The sequence below is a fragment of the Entelurus aequoreus genome, linkage group LG11 (genome assembly GCF_033978785.1).
Source record: "Entelurus aequoreus isolate RoL-2023_Sb linkage group LG11, RoL_Eaeq_v1.1, whole genome shotgun sequence".
NCBI classification, from domain to species: domain Eukaryota; kingdom Metazoa; phylum Chordata; class Actinopteri; order Syngnathiformes; family Syngnathidae; genus Entelurus; species Entelurus aequoreus.
In genome coordinates, this window is record NC_084741.1 from 51,271,255 (window position 1) to 51,294,854 (window position 23,600).

At 38.1% G+C, this 23,600-nt stretch overlaps 1 protein-coding gene across 1 annotated transcript in view; it reads right to left on the bottom strand.

Annotated features, from left to right (window-relative positions):
• LOC133660206 (exostosin-1a-like) overlaps positions 1-14,847 on the bottom strand; it is a 41,362-nt gene extending 26,515 nt beyond the window's left edge. Inside the window, exon 1 of the mRNA XM_062063486.1 lies at positions 13,095-14,847. Within this exon, the coding sequence (XP_061919470.1) occupies positions 13,095-14,038 (944 nt within the window). The 5' untranslated portion in view covers positions 14,039-14,847. The remainder of the gene's footprint in view (positions 1-13,094) is intronic.
• Positions 14,848-23,600: the final 8,753 nt, after the last annotated feature.

Sequence of the window (23,600 nt, forward strand, 5' to 3'; positions counted from 1 at the left end):
TGCACCATACAAACACCTGGCCCTCATGAATTCATCATTTACTGAAGGGACGACTTTGACTGTTAGAGACTGGAAATATATTAAACCACTCCTCTATGCATCATCAGCCTGATTCGTGTAAATAATACAACTTACAGAGCAATAAATGCGACCTCTTTCTCATTCCTTTATGTGGATGACCTAAGCAGGTTGAAAAAGTAGCCAGGCGTTTAGCTGAACTATTAAATAAACAAACGAGACAGATTGCAGAGGCACTCAGATATACAGTATGTGAGAACTCAACCACTTGTCCTCAAGACAAATAAGTTTTCCCCAAGAATTGTAAAACCTGCATCGTGTTGGATAGCTGTTCCGAGCCAGAGGCTTTGGCCATTACTGAGGATTAAAACCCTGTGAGTCTATAAATACACCAACTTGACCAAAGTCAGCACCTAGCCAGCTATTGCGCTCACCTCTCACTCGCCTGGCATTGGGTTTTCTTTTCTACTTCTCCTTCCTTCACTCTTTGCCTGTATCGCAGGGGTAACTTGGTAAAATAATTCTACTTTTTTTTCATACACTATTAATTGCATATGATATATGCAGTTTAAAATGTTTTACACTAATTTATGTTCACAGTAGGGATGTATTGATAAACGGTATTAACTCCCAATGGTTAGTATTACCATTTTAAATTAAAATAGGCAAAAACAAAAAACGCGATTGATAACTGCACTTTGATAAACTGCCACAGATGATCAAGGTGCTAGTCTGATCATCTGATGATCAACATATGTATATATTAAATGTTATTATTAATGTGCCTTTAACTACATTACATTTATATTTACAGCATGCATATAAAACCTTAATGGAGGTGTTTGGATGAATTTTAAGGGGTTTTATAGGCAGAATAGAGCGACTCGCATAAGCTCCATTGTAAGCGGAATTTTGATCGCATTTATTTAATATTTAGATTCAATAAAACAAAAAGAAAAACATATTTGTTCATGTCTTGTAAACGGATTGTGAATGATAGGCAAAACATGTACAGCTCCCCTTTAAATAACATAGTAAAGGTTCTAGAAAACTTACTTTTAGTAGTAAGTAAGCAAATGGCTTCCAAAGACTCCTCTTGGTACGAATATGTTAAAGAATCTGCAGCAATTGTCTCCGCACTTTTTGTATAATTGGGGTACAGCATTCTTCCTCAGTTATGTATGGGAGAATATACTGAACCGTTTATATAAGGTTATAAAACATATTCAATACTACGAAACCATGGCAATGAGCATAATACCTTGGTCAAAGAACACTGATATTGTCTGAGTTATTTCCTCAATGCCGGTATAAAATACAGTAAGTACTGGTACATTACCAACATGTAATCGCGTCCAAATATGTTTTATCATATAGCAATTATAGTCACAAATGCAATTAATCCCTCAGTCCTACATCATTGTGCCCTCTCAAGAACTCACATGCTCGCTCTCATTTTGTAGGGCCTCTTAATTAGAAACAAGATGGGTAAGGGCTTTCTCATTGAGATTAAAATTGCATCATGCTCTAGCTTTCCACATGCTTTTGGCTGCATTTCAAGTTGCCTATTATAAAATGAACATTTAGTGTAGTAAAGCGAGAAACTTTTACATGTTATAAAAAGTTGTATTGAACTGAAGAACATTAGATTTTGAGGAATGCAACAAAAAATACAAAACATACAATTATTGAGAGATGATTGTTGGACTTGAAATAAAAAAACTAATTTCATGCTCAAGCTAACTACTGTATATAAATCTATCCGTCCAAAAACTCCTAAATAGAAGCAATTAAGTGCAAACAGAAATAATTTGTAATAAATTAATTTGTGTCACTTAAGAAGTGTTATGCTTGTTTCACTCAAGTCAACACAGCAGAACACAAAATGATAACCATAAAAGGTTAAAAACCAGCAAGCATCTATTTTCTGTCATAATTTATGTAGGAATACTACTCACTGGGATCTGGATTATTCACAGACCACCAGGTAAGCTGCTTCACACATGCCTGATAAACATCTGTGTTTCCCATACATTTATTTCTGGCGGCCCACCACAAATAGATTTGGACCACGATAAATGGATTAGCGGTACCGCATAATGCATTGCATAATTTCTGGACTGTGAATGAATTCAGTTTGTACTTACAACACCGTACAGTAGGTGGTGATGTGAACTGTAACTCTGGTTCTTAAAACATCTAATTAACAACTGGTCTGCCAGAGAATTAGAAGACAAAGTAGCAACAGAAGACATGTATTTGTATTTCAGAAAGTATTTGTTTTGATTTTCATAAAAATGTTTTGCTAATTTTTTTATTATGTAATTTAGACAATTATCTAGCCTTCAAACAACAATCCACTGGCACAAATAGTCCCATGGGAAACACTGCGTGACAGCTGAAAAAGAGATGTGCTGTCTATCATTCACAATAATTATGTAAGACAAGAACACATATGCTTGGTATTTTTTATGCATTCTAAATCGTAAATAAATAGCTAACAATTGATGAGTCAACAGATCGAGGGTCCTCTATTGCGCCCATTATACTGTGTCTAAAAAAATACCCAGAAACCACCAACAATACTCCATTTACAAGTCATGACCTAAACATTAACCAAATATGGGTGATACTGTTATTAAAAGTGCCAATGCAAACAGCCCATTTTAGTGGTGCATTGATAGCAGTGTGCTAATGGTAGCTTATGCTGTCATTATTGCCACACGAAGTCGGCGGCTGCTTCTTCTGTTTCGTCTTAAACTTGCTAAAAGTTAATTCTAGATAAAAATTCATGCATCTTCTAGACAAACATGGCCATGGACAAAGACGCTGGTCGACTTTCACATTCCCCGAGATGGTGAAAAAGACACTAGTGGCTGCAACTTTTTTTTAACCCTTCGCTAGGATTGTGATTGAATCTTCATCTAAACGGGATTATGTGAGCATACTGTCGGTCGGCATCCTAGCAACAGTGTAAATATTACAGTAAGTGTTTGTTTTATTATTGTTAATGTGTTTGTTTTATTATTGTTAATGTGTATGTTTAGCACCTTGCAATGCGCGCCGCTTCTAAAACTTATTACTCATCCACTGTGTTTGGGCTCAAAAATATAAGGTTCTGGATCATAATTTAGCAATGATTAGCAATGTTGTTAATAAGGAAGGGATCTGTGGTTGCTACTTCTATGTCATAGATCACGTGACTGGCTTGCTCATTATCTCTCGAAATGGCTCGGGGATCTTGGTGAGATTTATACTATTTTGATCATATCTATTTATTTGATAATGTTATCACGGTTTCACTTTTTGTGTAGATTTTAGGCATCAGTGTGAATGTCTCACTGCAAGCAAAGCAAACAAAAAGCTGTCAGAAGTCAGCGGGAGAGTGACAAGAAGCAGATGGCCCGTGTCTTCTGAATGACAGAGAAAATGGTATTCTACTGAGCCGATACGTAAGTCTACGGATTTGATACAGTCTGTTAAACACAGTGTTCAAAAAATGAATTGCATAATAAATCACAATCGCAATATCTGGCGAAATAAAAAAATCGCATAAGATTTAAATAATTCAGCCCTAGTGCGCAGCTGGCTAAAGGTGTGGCTGCTGTGAGGGTTTTCTAATGCCTGAAACATGTGGCAAGACAAAAGTTGTTTCCTTTCCACCAAGTCACGTCACCGCAAATTCGCAGAGTTTGTAACCGACTCGCTTGGCCAATTAAAAGTCAATTTGTCTAGTATTACTATCGAAGCAACGTTATTGCCCGCACGTGCGCATTATGTGCCGTCTTGCCCATTTTCCACATGTATATTTAATTATTTATTTATTTAAGGGCTGCAACAACTAATTGATTAAATCGATTATAAAAATAGTTGGCGATTAATTTAGTCATTGATTCGTTGGATCTATGCTATGCGCAGAGGCTACTTTATTTTTATTTTTTTATAAACCTTTATTTATAAACTGCAACATTTACAAACAGCTGAGAAACAATAATCAAAGTAAGTATGGTGCCAGTATGCTGTTTTTGCAATAAAGTACTGGAAAGGATAGAAATTTAGTTTGTCTCTTTTGTCTGATTATTAATCAAAGTAATAATCGACAGATTAATCGATTATCAAATTAGTTGTTAGTTACAGCCCTAATTTATTTGTATTATTTACTTTCTGCCATGTTACTCTGTTAATAATGCGTATGTTGTTTTCATATGCAAATTTAAAGGCCTACTGAAATGAATTTTTTTTATTTAAACGGGGATAGCAGATCTATTCTATGTGTCATACTTGATCATTTCGCGATATTGCCATATTTTTGCTGAAAGGATTTAGTATAGAACAACGACGATAAAGATCGCAACTTTTGGTATCTGATAAAAAAAAGGCTTGCCCCTACCGGAAGTAGCGTGACGTAGTCAATTGAACATATACGCAAAGTTCCCTATTGTTTACAATGATGGCCGCATGAAGTGAGAGAGATTCGGACCGAGAAAGCGACAATTTCCCCATTAATTTGAGCGAGGATGAAAGATTTATGGATGAGTAAAGTGCAAGTGAAGGACTAGTGGGGAGTGGATGCGATTCAGATAGGGAAGATGCTGTGAGAGCTGGGGGTGACCTGATATTTAGCTGCGAATGACTACAACAGTAAATAAACACAAGACATATATATACTCTATTAGCCACAACACAACCAGGCTTATATTTAATATGCCACAAATTAATCCTGCATAAAAACACCTCAGTGTTTGTTATTCTAGCTCCTAGCTCCTATGCTAGCTCCTACCTCCATATAAGCCGCCAATCCAATTCAAACACCTGCACAACACACACAATCACTCAGCCCAAAAGACCGTTCACCTAACCCAAGGTTCATAAAGCTTATATATTTAAACAAAGTTACGTGCGTGATGCGCACGTACTGGCAAGCGATCAAATGTTTGGAAGCGCAGCTGCTACTCACGGTACCTGATATTCAGCTGGGAATGACTAAAACAGTAAATAAACACAAGACATATATATACTCTATTAGCCACAACACAACCAGGCTTATATTTAATATGCCACAAATTAATCCTGCATAAAAACACCTACGTGTTTGTTATGCTAGCTCCTAGCTCCTCTGCTAGCTCCTAGCTCCATAGAACACGCCAATACAATTCAAACACCTGATCAACACACACAATCACTCAGCCCAAAAGACCGTTCACCTAACCCAAGGTTCATAAAGCTTATATATTTAAACCAAGTTATGTACTTGACGCGCACGTACGGTCAAGCGATCAAATGTTTGGAAGCCAAAGCTGCATACTCACGGTAGCACGTCTGCGTCTTTGTCATCCAAATCAAAGTAATCCTGGTAAGAGTCTTTGTTGTCCCAGTTCTCTACAGGCGTCTGTGTATCAAAGTCAAAAGTCCTCCTGGTTAGAGTCTCTGTTATCCGAGTTCTTCCATCTTGACTGCATCTTTCGGGAATGTAAACAATAAAACACCGCCGGCTGTGTTGTGTTGCTGCTGACTTCCTTCGGAAAATACGTCCGCTTTGCACCGAGAACTTTCTTCTTTGCTTGCTCAGCTTCTTTCTCCATAATGCAATGAACATAATTGCAACAGATTCACCAACACAGATGTCCAGAATGAGATGAAAACAGCTATTTCGTATTGGCTTCAATGTGGAAGCCATACCCGTGTTCCCCGGGCTACGTCACGCGCATACGTCATCCTCAGAGGCGGTTAGAACCAGAAGTTTAGCGGCAAATTTAAAATTGCACTTTATAAGTTAACCCGGCCGTATTGGCATGTGTTGCAATGTTAAGATTTCATCATTGATATATAAACTATCAGACTGCGTGGTCGGTAGTAGTGGGTTTCAGTAGGCCTTTAATTTCATCTAACAGTTATCTACAATAATGTTTCTTCTACCAAGTATATAATTTTGAATATGTTATTTGCTTTTTAAATAACACTGAATTCAAAGATTTCAGCAGAAGTACTTTTTGATGATAATGATAACCGTAATAATTTTGGTCACAATAACCGAGATAAGAAATGTTCATACCGTGACATCCCTATACATATATATACATATATATATATATATATATATATATATATATATATATATATATATATATATATATATATATATATATATATATATATATATACACACATACAGTACAGGCCAAATGTTTGGACATACCTTCTCATTTCAATGTGTTTTCTTTATTTTCATGACTATTTACATTGTAGGTTGTCACTGAAGGCATCAAAATTATGACACCTGTGAAGTGAGAACCATTTCAGGTGACTACCTCTTGAAGCTCATCAAGAGAATGCCAAGAGTGTGCAAAACAGTAATCGGAGCAAAGGGTGTCTATTTTGAAGAAACAAGAATACAAAACATATTTTCCGTTATTTTACCTTTTTTTGTTAAGTACATTACTTTACATGTGTTCATTCATAGTTTTGATGCCTTCAGCGACAATCTACAATGTAAATAGTCATGAAAATAAAGAAAACCCATTGAATGAGAAGTGTGTCCAAATACCAAAGAATCATATTCGGTACTATACCGCCTCTAAAAAGTACCGATCTCAGCCCCCTCCCCTTTTTTTAACGGGCATCACGGCGCGTCGTCACGTCGTGACATTGCTGGTTTTACAAGCAGATGAGCATGTTCGGCAGCGCACAATCATGGAGTAGTTACAAGCAGAAACAGTTTATAGACATAAAAGGGAGAATGGATGCATTTGGCTTAAAAACTAACGATAAAGGTGAAGCTATAACACTGAAACGCCCTCAGGAAGAGGCGCTTCAAGACATGGCTAGCTAGCTAGCAGCTAACGTCCAGCCGCACTCCGCAGTGTTTTAGCTACTTTTAAATCACTAATACTCGCCTCCATGGCGACAAATAAAGTATGTTTCTTACAGGTATCATCCGCAGGACGAGGAATAGCTAAACATGCTTCACTAAACATCGTAGCTTACCGGCGTCACAATGTAAACGAACGCCATGGGTGGATCTACACCTGACATACACTGTAATGATACCAAGTACAGGCGCGTATCTAGTCGATACATTGATATTTTTTAACAAAATCTTTTTTCCTTTTTAAAAAATTCATATTATGGTTTATAAACTCAGGAAATACGTCCCTGGACACATGAGGACTTAAATTATAACCAATGCATGATCCTATAACTACTTGGTATCGGATCGATACCCAAATCTGTGGTATCATCCAAAACTAATGTAAAGCATCCAAACAACAGAAGCATAAGTGATTATTACATTTTAACAGAAGTGTAGATAGAACATGTTAAGAGAAAGTATGCAGATATTAACAGTAAATGAACAAATAGATTAATAATAAATTTTTACAGCTTGTGCTTAATAATTTTGACAAAATAATAGAATAAGAAATTACACAATATGTTATTGCATACTTCAACAGCTAAATTAGGAGCCTTTGTTTGCTGACATACTATTTTATTTAAGGACACAATTGCAATAAGAAACATTTGTTTAATGTACCGTAAATTTTTTTGTTAAAATAAAGTCTATAATGCAATTTTTTGTGGTGCTCTATATTTAGAAAAGTATTGAAATACATTTTGGTACCGGTATCAAAATATTGGTCTCGGGACAACCCTAATACATACACATATACATATATTTGTTTTACTGCCCTGTCCTACTGGTATGTGACATTAACTGTAAATGTTATATATTTGTCCATAAATAATAATCAAATAAAAAAATAGTATCCTCTGTGAATATATACAGTAACCATATTTAATATTCTTAAAGGTAGTATACACCAGAGAAAGGTCATAATTTGAGCAGTTAACATACTGTGAAACAATGCAGCAAAGAAAAAAAAAAGTCTCGAATGTCAATCCTATCCATCCATCCATTTCCTACCGCTTGTCCCTCTCTGGGTATCAAGTCCCCAAACTGTGTGGCAGAGGTCACCAAGGACACAATTTAGGACCAAGGCATTCCTGGCTCATGTATGTGGGTTTTACCGGGATATGACTGAGCAAACAGGACCCACTGTGGCTTCCCCTGACTGGCAACAGGGTTTTGTCCCTTCTAATCTATCCCAGCCATCCAAAGTCAAACATCCAGCAGCCACCAAAAACAACACAGCCGTCTGATTGAAGACAAAATAAATGCCACTGGTCGATGTACGGTATATAGATAGACGCAAATCAAAAGTAGGGCTCTGGCAATTCGTCAACTTAATCGACGTCTTCAATGACGTAAATATGTCAATGTTACATACTTTGCGTGGAGAAAATATGGCCGCACACGGAGAAAAAGATGCAACTGGTGGTACTCCAATCGATCAGTTACCAATCGTTGTTGGCCAATTTCTGTCAAAAAGTATGTGATCGACAGAAGACAATCAATACTTGTTACACTTCAACAAAAGTCTAAGTGAAACCGCATTCCAGCTGAGATTAACCAGCGAAGGAGAGATAATTAGATAAGAAATGAGTAAGTCAGTAGAGAGAATAATATTTACACAGTTAGACCACACTGTCAGCCATATATATGAATGGGTAGACAGTAGATATGACAAGAAGGTGGCTCTGTAAATATTAGTGCAAAGGAAATCACAGAGAAGAAGAAGCAGATGACACCCACCAAATGAGAAAAACAACCCATCAATAGCTTGACCGACCTTGTAGCTAGGCAACACCAGTGCAAAACCGTTAGAAGCGGAAGTCATTTTCCACACCAAAACAATATCCAAACCGTGGACATTAAACCATGAAAATATGGAGAAGCTGCCAAATGGTGTGTACGACGTGTTTTAGTTTGTTCTGTCTCTTGACTACAAGCTGGACGATTGAGCATTAGCCTTGCTAACTAGATCTTACGCAGACATACAGGTATATACCGGTTGCTGTCAACTCAAACCTCTCTGGTCTGTCACACAAAGACGTTCGTGCGCCACATAAACAACAGTTCCTATCGTTACATGACGAGAAGCAACCCGAAAAAGACACCGCATTAGTTCGCTTTTCATAGAACTACTGTAGATGTTTGTAATACATTCGTATTACTTTTCAAACAACATTTATTATCTAAAAGTTCTGTTTTATTTCTAAAAAGGCATGTCGCATGGTATAATCATGTTTTAAATGTATTTACATTTATTTCAATGAGCGGTGATGATTTGAGGAACAAGTGTTTTGAGTTATGAGCTCAGTCATTGAAAAAATGTTGCTCCTAAGTTGAGAAAAAGACAATTTATCAGGGGTGCTCAAAAAAATAAATTCACATCCGAATTGCAATTGTTATTTATTATGATTAGGGGTTTATACCAAGTACAGGTATTTTAGGTAATGATTCCTAATTGGGTCGGTCCAAGCGGACTGTGAAAATTCTGGACTAATTGATACTGGCGGAAGAGCGAATCGGAGTCGACCATTTACCACCCTACTTTTAGGTACGCAGAAGTAAACAGAATCATAAATTGATGTGTCATCGAAAATTGCGGACGGAATCAATGTTCGCTAAAAACAGAAAGTCGCAGAAATTGTGGTAATGTGACTGAGTTGCTGTGATTGAGAGGAAAGGGGTCTGTTTACAGTGTACTTGACAAACACTCACCTCCGTGGAGCCGTCCCAGCCAAGGAGCCAGCACTATATACACACAGCCCTGCACGGTGCACCATTCTGAGGCCATTTCTGTGCTTGTCTCTAGTACACATGGTCACCTCAAACTACCAAACTAACTCTAAAACACAGAGCCAAACATTTCCCCAAGTACTTCTACATGTCAGGTGGTATATTTATTTTGCAAATATGACGATTACTTGTCGCCATTAAGCTGTGCGAAAAACCAAGTACTACTTCTGTAGGCAGTTGTGGACGTGACCGCAGATTAAACATCTTCATTGATAAATTCATGATAACTTGACAGCTTCTAATACTATGGTTGCCCACCAGTGTTGAAATAATAACTGATGCATTCTTCTTTTACTTGGGGAACATGCAAACTCAAATTTATTGGCACACTGTTTTTGTGCTTTTCCTTTCTTTTTTTAATTAATTGACCATGTTCATAAAATGCTGAACCCCCACCAGTGTTGAAATAATAACTGATGCATCCTTCTTTTACTTGGGAACATGTAAACTCAAATTCATTGGTACATTTTTTTTGTGCTTTTCCTTATTACATTTTTTTTGTGTTTAACGATCCAGTAATTCACAGGCCAATATTCATGTTCATGCCGTAAATCCATATATCCACATCCATATATCCACTCAAAAAAGTTAAAAATTCAAGTACTATATTTAATCCATAAAGTTGTTTAGAAGCAAGATAGCATCCGTGGACAGGTCTCTAGTCGCCGTCTAACGTCACATCTTGCTTAACTACACAACCACCTAATATGCTAATTGATTGTAATAACAAAGTGTAATTGTAATGAATAGAAATCCAGTTAAGAATCTGCATGGTCTTTACAAGATGATGATATAACTGCATTAGCTTGACTTGTTTAAGACTTAACAGGAAGGTGTTGATAAAAAAAGATGTTCCTGATGTGAGATGTTACATGATGTTGTGGAGATGTACAACCTCTGGTGCTGATAACAAAAATGGTAATAAAAAATTATTTTGTCACATCTTTATTTACAGCAATTACATATAGTACCGATAAGAGTACCGCTTGGAGTACTGATGAATACCGGTATCGATAAGGAATATTGATATTGGTATCTGTCTTGATCATAATGATTTACATCCCTAAATGAGACTAACTTGAAAAAAATTATTAATTACAAATTATAGAATAATTAATAGAAGAATTGGCTTTCGAAATCAAAGAGCCATGCAAAAAAACAGACAGAATGAAGACAAATCTATACATTGTTCCTTTACAAAACAAACAAAATAGCTCTATTAATACAACAGCTGTCATGTCCGTCTCTACTCATTTGCCTTTACGATTTCTCACAATGGGTCATACTGTCAAAGCGCTTTTCTACCTTCAAGGTACTCAAAGCGCTTTGACAGTATTTCCACATTCACCCATTCACACACACATTCACACACTGATGGCGGGAGCTGCCATGCAAGGTGATAACCAGCAGCCATCAGGAGCAAGGGTGAAGTGTCTTGCCCAAGGACACAACGGACGTGACTAGGATGGTGCCGTCCCTCATCTGCTCAATATTTTGTGTGGAGGAGCTTGATGCATCTTGATTTTGACTTTGGGAACTAATTTGGGGTCCTGTAGGAACGATTGCAATACAGTCCGTTACACTGCACAGTAGGGTTGAAACGATTAACAGATGAATCGATTGATCGATTTACATTAATTCCTAAATTTCAAGTATATCTTTCTCTGCCAGGAAAGTTTGCCTTCTGGAAGATAGGTATCAATGAAATATTGTTTGAAAAGGGAATCGATTGATTTTATCGATACTAGAAAGAGGAAAACATTGGATTTAAGAACGGCAAACTTTTTTATCAAGTTTAGCAATTGTAATGGTAAAAACATTAAAACAAATCTATATGCCTGTTTGTGGCATCATCAAAACAAAATTGGCCAATACCTATGGTGGTCAAGAAAGGTAATAACAAACGCTATAAGACAATATCATGAATGACAACACAAAAACTTTTTAGCGACAGCATGATTGAAAAAGCCACAACAAAGACAAATAACACAACGCAATTAAAAGCCGAAACAACTTTAGTGCCACAAAAGATGCGACTGACACAACGGAACGACAGCGAGCAAGTTACGGCGATGCACCGACTTCAGGAACACGAGGAGTAGTTTGATTTAATAAAAAACTAATCAATACAAGAGATGCATGAAGGAGGCTATGGGAATTAGGAAGCGAGGGGCCAACACCATCGACAGGATGAGGGGGAATACATGCTTCCACACACCTGGGACTCTGTCCTTCATTGCCGGGCAGAGAACAGATACTGTATGGCTGGGTCAGGGAACTTTATTTAACGGTTAAATATACTGTTAAAATGTTGGTTACTGTAGTTTTATTAAAAAATGCTTGGATGTTGAAAATGTGAGCAGAGAAGGTTTTCTCTTGTTAATTCAACCTAAAGTGTTGCACTTGTACATATGATGCGAATGCATTGGCCATTAATTGTTGTTCACTTGTTTGTATGTATCATTCATTATTATCTATTCACTTACGGTACAAGAAATAACAGGAATATAGGAAACTTCACCTTCAGTGCCCAGTATCTAGTAATTATTTCACAGTCACACTGGTTGATTTTCAGTTCAGTTTCACTTTTTTTCGAACATGCATACAATGCAATGTAATTCATCACATATTTCCAGTTGTTTCATTACAGCACGTCCGAAAAGGAGTAGGAAGAAACTGAGCTTATTTAATCCTACCCCTTTTCATACCATAGCAATTTTATCCTATTTCTTTGTTCTCTGTAACATAACAGTGAACAAATAATATACCATAGTAAGTAAACAAATATTAAATACATAATCTGACTCAATAAAAACAAACAAACAAAAAAAAAACAAGCTAACAAAAAAAGGGTTCAATATATTCATCATAATTCTTGTTCTGTGTACTTTGTGAACACTTGTAGTTTGAACAGTCTCTTAAACTGAATCATATTGGTGCTTTGTTTGATTTCTTTAGTTAATGCATTCCATAATTTAATTCCACATACTGATATGCCAAAGGTTTTAAGTGTTGTACGAGCATAAAATGTTTTAAATTAGATTTTCCTCTAAGGTTATATTTCTCCTCTTTTTGTTTGCTAAAAAGTTACTACCAGTAAATCAATTTCAACTCACTGAATCGTTTCAAATTGTATCGTTCTAAATAAAAAAATATAATCCCTAAATCGTGTTGGCAACCACAAATTCTAAATCCAATTGAATTGTTAAAACATATCGTTACGCCCCCACTGCACACATTTATACACGAGTCTGTGTAACAAAAACATAAAAATGCAGGGGCCCACTCGTGCAACCTAAATGCAACCATAGAGGAGCAATCACATAACATTATGTGCATGTTTGAATAATGTGGATAATTTAAAAAAGGTACTTACTTTTCATATTCTGCATTGTCTTTGTCACAGCGTGCATCTTTGTGCTTCTGCCAGTCCTTCCCATGCTTGCAGGTTGTGAGCAGAACCACATCCTCTGCATTGTGCACATGGTATAAGGCGTTCCTTGTGTCAGAACCTATTCCAGTTAAATATCTCTTCCCCTTGAACACAAGCATGTACTTCCTATAAGGAGGGATTGTGTTGTGTTTAAGGTAACCCCTTTCCCCTCCTGTCCTGGGGTGGTCTTTAGAGAAAAGGGGGATGGAGACGTCAAAGTTGGGTCGAAAGTTTTCTGTGCTAATGCTGGCCTTCGCCAACATGGCGAGGCCAATGTCGAAGCCCAGGTCTTCCGAGTAGTCGGGCCAGGTGCCGGAGTACAAGTTGAAAATAATGTGGTTTTTGCCATCATTCCACAGGGGAAGACTCTGGATTTTGGACTTTAGGTTGTGCACATACTGCGGCGAAAGCTGGTCCCGGTCCAGAGTGTCCAGCCCCAGGACAAACAGACAAGCCCGGTCTGGGTCTGCAGTAAAGAACCTTGAGCCTTCAATAGATGACAAAATGTTCTGATAACTTTCAGACATCTTCTCTCCTTTCTGTTTGGGATAGATGTAAACTCTAAATCCTTTTCTCTCACAAAGAGAGAAGTCAAAACACGTCTCCATTCTACAGCGCCTTCCGGAGTACACCACTGAGTCTGCATCTTTCTTTTGTCCTGGAGATATGTGGTCATTAACATTGTCGTTGGGGTCCTGGTCCCAACCCAGGAAAGGTTGCAGGGTCCCGGGGGAGCGACGCCACCGCGCCCCCGGGTGAAGACTCCGCTCATCACGCCGGCTTAGAGCCCGTCTGGACAGCGGAATTTGAATCCCCCCCAAACAAAAGAGCAGAACGAGGCACACACCGGCGGAGAACAAGATTAGGTAGCGTTTTTTGGCCTGCATGTGTCCTTAGATGTGGGCGAAGATGCGCGGCGATAAATCCGAGAGGTCCCGAAGTTTTGGCTTGACTACCTCCTGTGGGAGAGCGCCGCCATCTTTCTCCGGGCTGCGAGTCTCCCACCTTCTGCTTCGGATGTCTTTCACAAGTCCGGGCACTGATCCAAAGCATGTGGGCGACTTCTAATGTACACCTAACTCAATGTGCCACCAAACAGCTGGCCAAAGTTTGTCCTGCACCAGAAATATGCCTCAACAGCGGCATCGGGGTTTGATTTCTTTGCACAGCGTCACCTTCATTTTGCAGACAATGTCAATTTTATGTTGGACGGAAAAAATAACTTGTACGTTTCTTGTTTTCTGCGAGGACATGCCTGGACAACGAAAGTGTTGTTCCTTTCGGCCGCGCAACACTTAATATAAGACATTTTTAAACGTTAACTCTGTTTTAATATGCATATTCAAACAACAAAAATGTTTCGGTTTCTCATGATTTGCCACCAAAAGGTGCCACCAGATAGCTAAAAGACGTCATTTCAACACACATTCCCCAGGTTAGCTTGTTAGCTTTGCAGGAACATCAAAGTGTGGAAATGGAAAACTGCATCTCCTACTTCCAAAAAACATGACTTTTCCTTGTCCTCCGCGTCCTCTTCTTTCCTTTACGAGGTCTCCACGGTTATTTCCAGAAACATCGCCGCGGTCCGAATCAAAGTGAAAGCGGTGTGTTGGTCACCCATGAAAGAAAATGAAGGTGTTGTGGACATTGGAGCCAACAAGACGAGCAGAGGACGGGCACTCATGATGAGGATGTGACGTCAGGACACTGTGTGGGGTGCGTTGCATTTGCTTTAAAGGCACACCCAAGCCGGGCGGGGCTTTAGTAAAGCAAGGAGGTATTATCGTGATGGGACTTTGGGTTGCACTGCATTCAATTTGTCTCATTGAAACTGATAAATACTCACAATGTTGACTTTGATGGACTGTGACCTATAAGCGGATCGTACACAAGCACATCATTTTTTACACTTAAAAATAAACATACGATCACGATTTAGTGGCTGATACCGATTATTGGCCGATAATTGACATTTGGAGCTGATATTCGTTTGCAGTAAAAATGTGTTTGAACATGAATAGCTGAACAAAGCTCAACATTATTTTTTAAGAAACATTTGCCCAGTAGCGACAGTGTGTAATGCGGCTTGAGGTTAAAACAACATCAGGAGATTTCACAAACACATTTATTACGTCTGTCTAATGCAGTCAGGGTCGCCGAAAAGGGGGGGTAAAGGAGACGGATTCTAGGGGCCCATGATGGAGGGGGGCCCAGAGAGGCCCCTAATGATGATGAAATTATAATACAGGGGGCCCTGCAAAGAATCTTTTCATGGGGCCCAAAATACCTAGCAGCGCCCCTGAATGCAGTGGTCCCCAAACTACGGCCCGCGGGTCAGATCCGGCCCGCTAGCGTCCAAAATCCGGCCCGTGAGAAGTCCCAAGTAAAAAAAATAAAATTATTTATATTTTTTTATTTTATCTTTTTAAAATCTGTCCTTTCAAATCCTCTTTCTCAAATCTACTCTCGGTGTCTCCTAGCTGCTCAGGCAAATCATATTGTCTAAAAATGCATTTTCCCATCTATAACGTGACATCATCGCGCTCCGAATATATGTGTATATATATATATATATATATATATATATATATATATATATATATATATATATATATATATATATATATATATATATATATATATATATATATATATATATATATATATATATATATTTATATATACATATATATATATATATATATATATATATATATATATATATTTATATACACATATATATATATATATATATATATATATATATATTTATATACACATATATATATATATTTATATACACATATATATATATATATATATATATATATATATATATATATATATATATATATATATATATATATATATATATATATATATATGTATATGTATATATATATATATATATATATATATATATATATATATATATATATATATATATATATATATATATATATATATATATATATATATATGTATATGTATATATATATTAGTGTTGTCCCGATAGCAATATTTATATATATATTAGTGTTGTCTCGATAGCAATATTTTTTTTAATTGTTTCTATACTTTTTGGTACTTTTCTACATAAAGGGGACCACAAAAAATTGCATTATTGGCTTTATTTTAACAAAAAAATTTACGGTACATTTAAAAGGAATATACGTTAGGTCCCCTGAAGAGCAGAGAAACCTGCGAAACAGGCTTGTAGGGGTGAAATAGCCTAACGTATATATATATATATGAAATGAAATGAAATAGCCTAACGTATATATATATATATATATATATATATATATATATATATATATATATATATATATATATATATATATATATATATATATACGTTAGGCTATTTCACATATATATACGTTAGGCTATTTCATATATATATATATATATATATATATGCAGCCCTGCCCCCAGCCAAATTGTTTTAACCCAATGCGGCCCCCTGGTCGAAAAGTTTGAGGACCCCTGGTTTAATGCTTTGGGGCATCATTGACATTTCAAATGAATCGGAAAACTTCTGGGAAGAATGCCAAAAATATGGGATTTCTCTATGTCACAATAACTTGCCATCTACTAAATTTTATACAATTTTATTGCAGTTTAAGGATTTGGTAAGTTGTAAGGTTTCCTTGTGAGGAACCCAGAAATATTGGAAAAATGTAAATAAAAAAGGGTTCTGGGCTTCTTCAAGTAACTTATAAATGAGACATTTGGTTACGTGTTTTGATGTTACAGAAAGTATAAGAATGCTGCCTTTTCTTCTTTACTTAGTCTCTTCTTTGTCAATATATTCACACAAAGTTGGAATTTTTGGCAGGGATATCTTTTCTGTCATTGTAATGTCCATTACAGGAGACTACGAGGATGCAAAAATAGTATCCATTTTAAAAAAAAAATTGTTAATGCCTCTCACATCGGTGTTATAGATTCGCGCCCCGCTCGGAGCAGTAGGAAAATACAACACAGCGGTGAGAGGTAGTACACAATCGCTACACTAAGCAGAGTTTTCTTTGAGTGACAGCTACGGACAACAATCATTGGATTACGCCGTCAACATCGGGAGCCGCTCATTGGGTGTGGGCCCCTGGGCTTCAGCCCTGGTATGCCTGTGCATTAAAGCGGCCATGCATACGTGTATATATTGTATCTGCTGATGTAGTTCTGTTATAGTTGTACAAAAAAGAAAGAAAAAAGGATGCAGATACAGATATACAGTATGTCGAAATGCCAAATATTGGTGCTGATGTTCGGCTTGGCCAATAATCACATTATAATACACACATAACATTATAGTGTGTTTTACACAAACTAAAACCGGAATAATATCAGCTAAGAATCAGCTCAGCGTCACATCATCAAATGATGTGATGGATTTGGCAAACGAGTATAAGTAGGCAATTCCACTGAATCTGAGCTATTCACTTGTTGTAGCACTTTCAAAATAAACTTAAACTTAACACTCTAAATGCGATAATGACAGATATTGAACTATTCAAAATGTGCATTGCCCCTTATCAGGGTACCTCTAGTTTGAGGAGGTTTCGAAACCAAAAATGACTCATTTATGTAACAGGACTGAAAGTGACAGCCCAGAAGGCACAATACATTGATACAACATTGATTATACATACATGTCCTTTAAAACTGACTTCAATACAACGTTGCAAAATAGTTATACTTATAAATTGAGACAATGTTTATGTCTGACGTTGGATCCACATTGTTGATTGGGAAATTACCAAATTTCAAAGGTCAAATCAACATCACAACCCAACTTTAAATAAACGTCGTCAAAAAGCATGTTGTTTCAACGTTGTATTTGTGTCGTAGAATATTGGATGGGAAATGACCAAAATTCAATGGTCCAATCAACGCCAGGGCCCAACATTGATTAAAGGCCTACTGAAATGATTTTTTAAAATTCAAACAGGGATAGCAGATCCATTCTATGTGTCATACTTGATCATTTCGCGATATTGCCATATTTTTGCTGAAAGGATTTAGTAGAGAACATCGACGATAAAGTTCGTAACTTTTGGTCGCTGATAAAAAAAGCCTTGCCTGTACCGGAAGTAGCGTGACGTCACAGGTTGAAAGGCTCCTCACATTTCCCCATTGTTTACACCAGCAGCGAGAGCGATTCGGACCGAGAAAGCGACGATTACCCCATTAATTTGAGCCAGGATGAAAGATTTGTGGATGAGGAACGTGAGAGTGAAGGACTAGAGTGCAGTGCAGGACGCATCTTTTTTTGCTCTGACCATAACTTAGGTACAAGCTGGCTCATTGGATTCCACACTCTCTCCTTTTTCTATTGTGGATCACGGATTTGTATTTTAAACCACCTCAAATACTATATCCTCTTGAAAATGAGAGTCGATAACGCGAAATGGACATTCACAGTGACTTTTATCTTTACGACAATACATCGGCGAAGCACTTTAGCTACGGAGCTAACGTGATAGCATCGTGCTTAACTGCAGATAGAAACAAAAGAAATAAACCCCTGACTGGAAGGATAGACACAAAATCAACAATACTATTAAACCATGGACATGTAACTACACGGTTAATGCTTTCCAGCCTGGCGAAGCTTAACGATGCTGTTGCTAACGACGCCATTGAAGCTAACTTAGCAACGGAACCTCACAGAGCTATGCTAAAAACATTAGCTATCCACCTACGCCAGCCAGCCCTCATCTGCTCATCAACACCCGTGCTCACCTGCGTTCCAGCGATCGACGGAGCGACGAAGGACTTCACCCGATCATCAATGCGGTCGGCGGCTAGCGTCGGATAGCGCGTCTGCTATCCAAGTCAAAGTCCTCCTGGTTGTGTTGCTGCAGCCAGCCGCTAATACACCGATCCCACCTACAGCTTTCTTCTTTGCAGTCTTCATTGTTCATTAAACAAATTGCAAAAGATTCACCAACACAGATGTCCAGAATACTGTGGAATTTTGCAATGAAAACCGAGCTTTTTGTATTTGATACAATGTGTCCGAATACTTCCGTTTCAACGATTGACGTCACGCGCATACGTCATCATACATAGACGTTTTCAACCGGAAGTTTCGCGGGAAATTTAAAATTGCACTTAATAAGTTAACCCGGCCGTATTGGCATGTGTTGCAATGTTAAGATTTCATCATTGATATATAAACTATCAGACTGCGTGGTCGGTAGTAGTGGGTTTCAGTAGGCCTTTAAACTTCGTCAAAAAGCCTGTTGTTTCACCGTTATGTTTGAGCTGCTCAACGTCAAGACCTAATTCAACAAGTTCTAAAGGATGTTTTCATGTCTTGTGCCTGCTGGGAGGAGATACTTTTTTTAGCATAGAATTAGCAAATACATAAAGATACTTGGCATTTATGCCAATAGCACGTTGACACTTATGGTGCATTCCATTTGTATTGGGAAGTCAGAATTTCTGATTTTCTAGTCAACTGGAATGCCCCTCAAGGTTGGATTTCATACTCATTCTCACCATCCCCAAGTAAGTTAGTTTCAAAGATAGCTGCTCTGGATGTAAACAATGATGTACACTTCTATAATAACCATTATTAGCACTTGTGATAGTTTTTTTGTTGCACTAAGTCAGCCATAAGCAATGTATAGTTGGGAGTGTATATATGGTTATGTTACTGTAGTTTAAATGTGATTTATATGTTCCACATCGCTAGCAATAGTGTCTGTGTTACCTCTTCATCCACCGTGTTTGAAGGTTGCAGAAAGAGTGCATATTTTCCCATAGGTTGTTTCTATTCAGACAAGGCAGGCGCAAAAATAGCTTTCGTGGAAGTGGCCGTCTTGATTTCCGACATCGTAACTGGAACGCTCACATCTCGGCTGTGACGTGATTCCCAGCTCCGACTTCCAACTTCCGAGGTAAATGGAACACACCAGTAACACATTACCGTAGTGCCTTAATTTATGGACTTAATTGGTTCTCTAACACAAAACACTTGTATCTTAAATCAATGTCTCCTATTGAAATACATTTAATTGGTACTTGGCCCCTGCTCAAAACTAACAGGTACAGTAGATTTATGAAGTAATGTAATATAATGTAAATCATTTATGTTGGAGAATGAACTTCTATGGTATCTCCTTCCAGCTTCTTCCCTGACAAACACACCATCAGCAGCTTTTCCATATTTCATGGTAAAATGTCTGCCGTTTGGATATTATTTTAAAATTTTTGACTGGCGGCAGACTCATTCTGCTTCAGTATGGTGCAGACTAGCAGGTATACACTCAATTCGCTTCGCCAAGTTGGCTACATGCACGGCGGTCATGTTTATGCTAATTCATTTCTTTAATTGAATGGATATCCCCAAATTCTTCTTCTCAGCACTGTCCTTCACATTTACTTTCTTCCTTCCCATGGTTGGAAAACAAAGTTACATCCATCTCTAGGTACAAGCTAATGATAGTGAGTAAGACCAGATGTTTTGGGCGGATCTTATTAGGTGTTATATTTAGATTTTTGTGTATATTTAGTTTTTATCAAATGTTATATTGCAGTAAAAACACGTGGCTAATAGATTAATTTCCATCCATCCATCCCCACAGATGTCGCTAATGCAGATTTTCTAGGTAGGAACTAAACCTAATGCTCGTAGATGAACACATTCGATGTTGTTGTGGCTTGTGCGGCCCTTTGAGACACTTGTGATTAAGGGCTATATAAATAAACTTTGATTGATTGAACGAGAGTGTATATTGTGTGAGCACGGAATACAAAAAAAAAGAAGAAAAGAATAAGACGCCTTATTGGACCTTCAATCAGAACAGTTACGGATAAATTCCCACATAGTGTTCACTGTGACATTTTCTACGCCAACTACTAGTGGAAATGCTTGCACCTCAAATTTATCTTGCAACTAAAAGCACAACAATTAACCGAGCCACAGCTCTTATCTTAAAACCCACTTTAGTTGAGGTACCGACTTTGGCGGCTTGGCTCAGTTGGTAGAGCGGCCGTGCCAGCAAATCCCAGCTTCCTACTGTTGTGTCCTTGAGCAAGACACACTACCCACCTGCTCCCTGTGCCTCCCATATTGGTTTAAATGTACCTTAAAGATGTAGATAATGGGTTTCACTATGTAAAGCGCTTTGAGTCTCTAGAGACAAGCGCTATATAAATATAATTTACATACCACGATATAATAATTCAATAAAACATGTACTCTAAAAGCAGGGCATTGACTCCTTGCAACCATGAAGGGACTTTTTCAAAAGAGGCGATGGAGCAAAGAGAAATCAGCGTTCTCTCAGAGTCGTCGACCTTTGACGTGCACTTCTCAGTTCCCCAACCGGGCCACTGTTGATCAGTGGCCCAGTTGGGGAAGTGAGGAGTGCACGTCAAAGGTCAGAGATGGCCACCTCGTTTATTCTTTCCTGCTTTCTTGTCTCAATCATCACTATTGCCATTTCTCCTTTCCTCTCTATCATCCTCTTTTTGCTTCCTGTTTTCATCTCTTAACCAATTTGCAATGAATGGATGTAAAATAGACGGACGTCGCAATGACAATATTTACGTGTTGTCACTCGGTGTCAATACGTGAGAGCCTCTCATTTTGTAGTGTGAAAATAAATCTATACTTTCACTGGCTTATTTAAGCTCCACCTTAAAAGCAGTCGCAGCGGCGACGGCAGCGGAATCAAACTTCGATAGGAGACAAATGAGGGTTCTATTTTATCTTGTTATTGGCAGCTTAATGAGGATGGGAAGGTGTTGCCTCCCTGCTGATGCATTGTGTTGGTGAGAGCAGGATGAGAGCAGTGAGCCAGGCCGGCGCTCCCAGTGTGTAATACATTCAACTGTGCCAATATCTAATTTGGATACACCCAGGTCAGCAGAGTTTTCCCAGACATCCAGCGAGCCCCCGTGAGTTAAGTGACGACTCAGCCAAACTGAGATTTATTATTTCTCTCTCATTACATCTTAAAGGGAAACTGCACTTTTTTTGGAATTTTGCCCATCATCCACAATCCCGAGGTGACACAAGGGCACACGTGTCTTTTCTGTGCCTTCTAAATAGTGAAAAACTGCTTGCGAGAGGCGGCTAACAATGCAGGTAGTGAGGATTGACCTACTTTGAATATATAGCATTCTTAAAAATATCCAAACATGCTTTATATACATGCTGCAAGTATGTATGTAATGTAGTTACAGACACGTTCATGATAACATATATTATTTACAGTAATTTGTTCATTTTAAACATAACTGGAAATCATTTCCAAGTGCTATACATTTAATTGACAACATAAAAAACAGTACCTAGTGTGTGAATGGTTGTCTGTCTATCTGTGTTGGCCCTGCCTTCCGCCCCAGTGCAGCTGGGATAGGCTCCAGTTCCCCCGTGAACCTGAGATGGATAAATGGATGGATGGACTTACAATGTCCGCTCTCACTGGGATTCCGACTAATGGGATGGTTGTATCTTTCAGCACAATATTTGTGCTTCCAGTTAAGATGGTCAATTCAGTAAAAAATGCTGAGAACAAACTATCATTTTGTTTAGTTTTCCATTCAGAGTCTTTAGGTCTAAGTTGAGAGCCAGTGTCCACGATTTAGTCGGTCCAGAGTTTTAGCTGGTGACATGCAGAATATTGAATATTGATTCAGACAAAATGGCGGCGCATTGAAATGCAGCAGCTTGAAGACGCTCTTGGGAGTGTAGAGCGATTTGGCAAAAAACACCCGTCATTTCTGTCAATTTCATGGCTGGCTCAAAGCGTGAACACTCTGTGATCACATACGACCGACAGACAATTTTGGATGTGGATAGATCGGGTCGTTTTAGACTGAAAGATGCATGTACGGTGGACCTCCTCGCTAGCATGGGAATACTTCGCGGGCTACATCGAGGGGCCTTTGTAGCAGCGGAGTCAAGTACTAGCGGGGACCGTCAATGGAGGAGACGTAAGCGGTGTGAGCGGAAGCAGAAGCGGGGATGCCGAGCGGGGCTAACAACAAAGGGAAAAGCTAATCCTCAAAGAAGCGTGGAGTGTCCGGGTAAGAAGTCATTTAAACTAGAACTAGCCGGCGCCAGGCTGGATAATCCCTGCACACATAGCAATTCTCTTAGAATAAAACACAACTCACATAATGTTTTTTCTTTTGTGACCGTGTCAGAGGCAGACATACATTGTACTGAGGTGGCTAACTATGATGCGTTCAGTTTATCGCAGCATCAAGCAAACAATCTGAAAATTCCCGTCGTATCAATTCCTAGATATGGTCGAAACTATTTAAAGTGCAATACGCATAATAAACGCAACATTATTAATATTGCTACTTCGGATAATTTCAACAAACAATCCTCAAAACAGCCCACTACCTATAATATGGGCTTTTTAAACATAAGATCATTATCTTCCAAAATGTTATTAGTTAATGAGGTCATTAGAGACA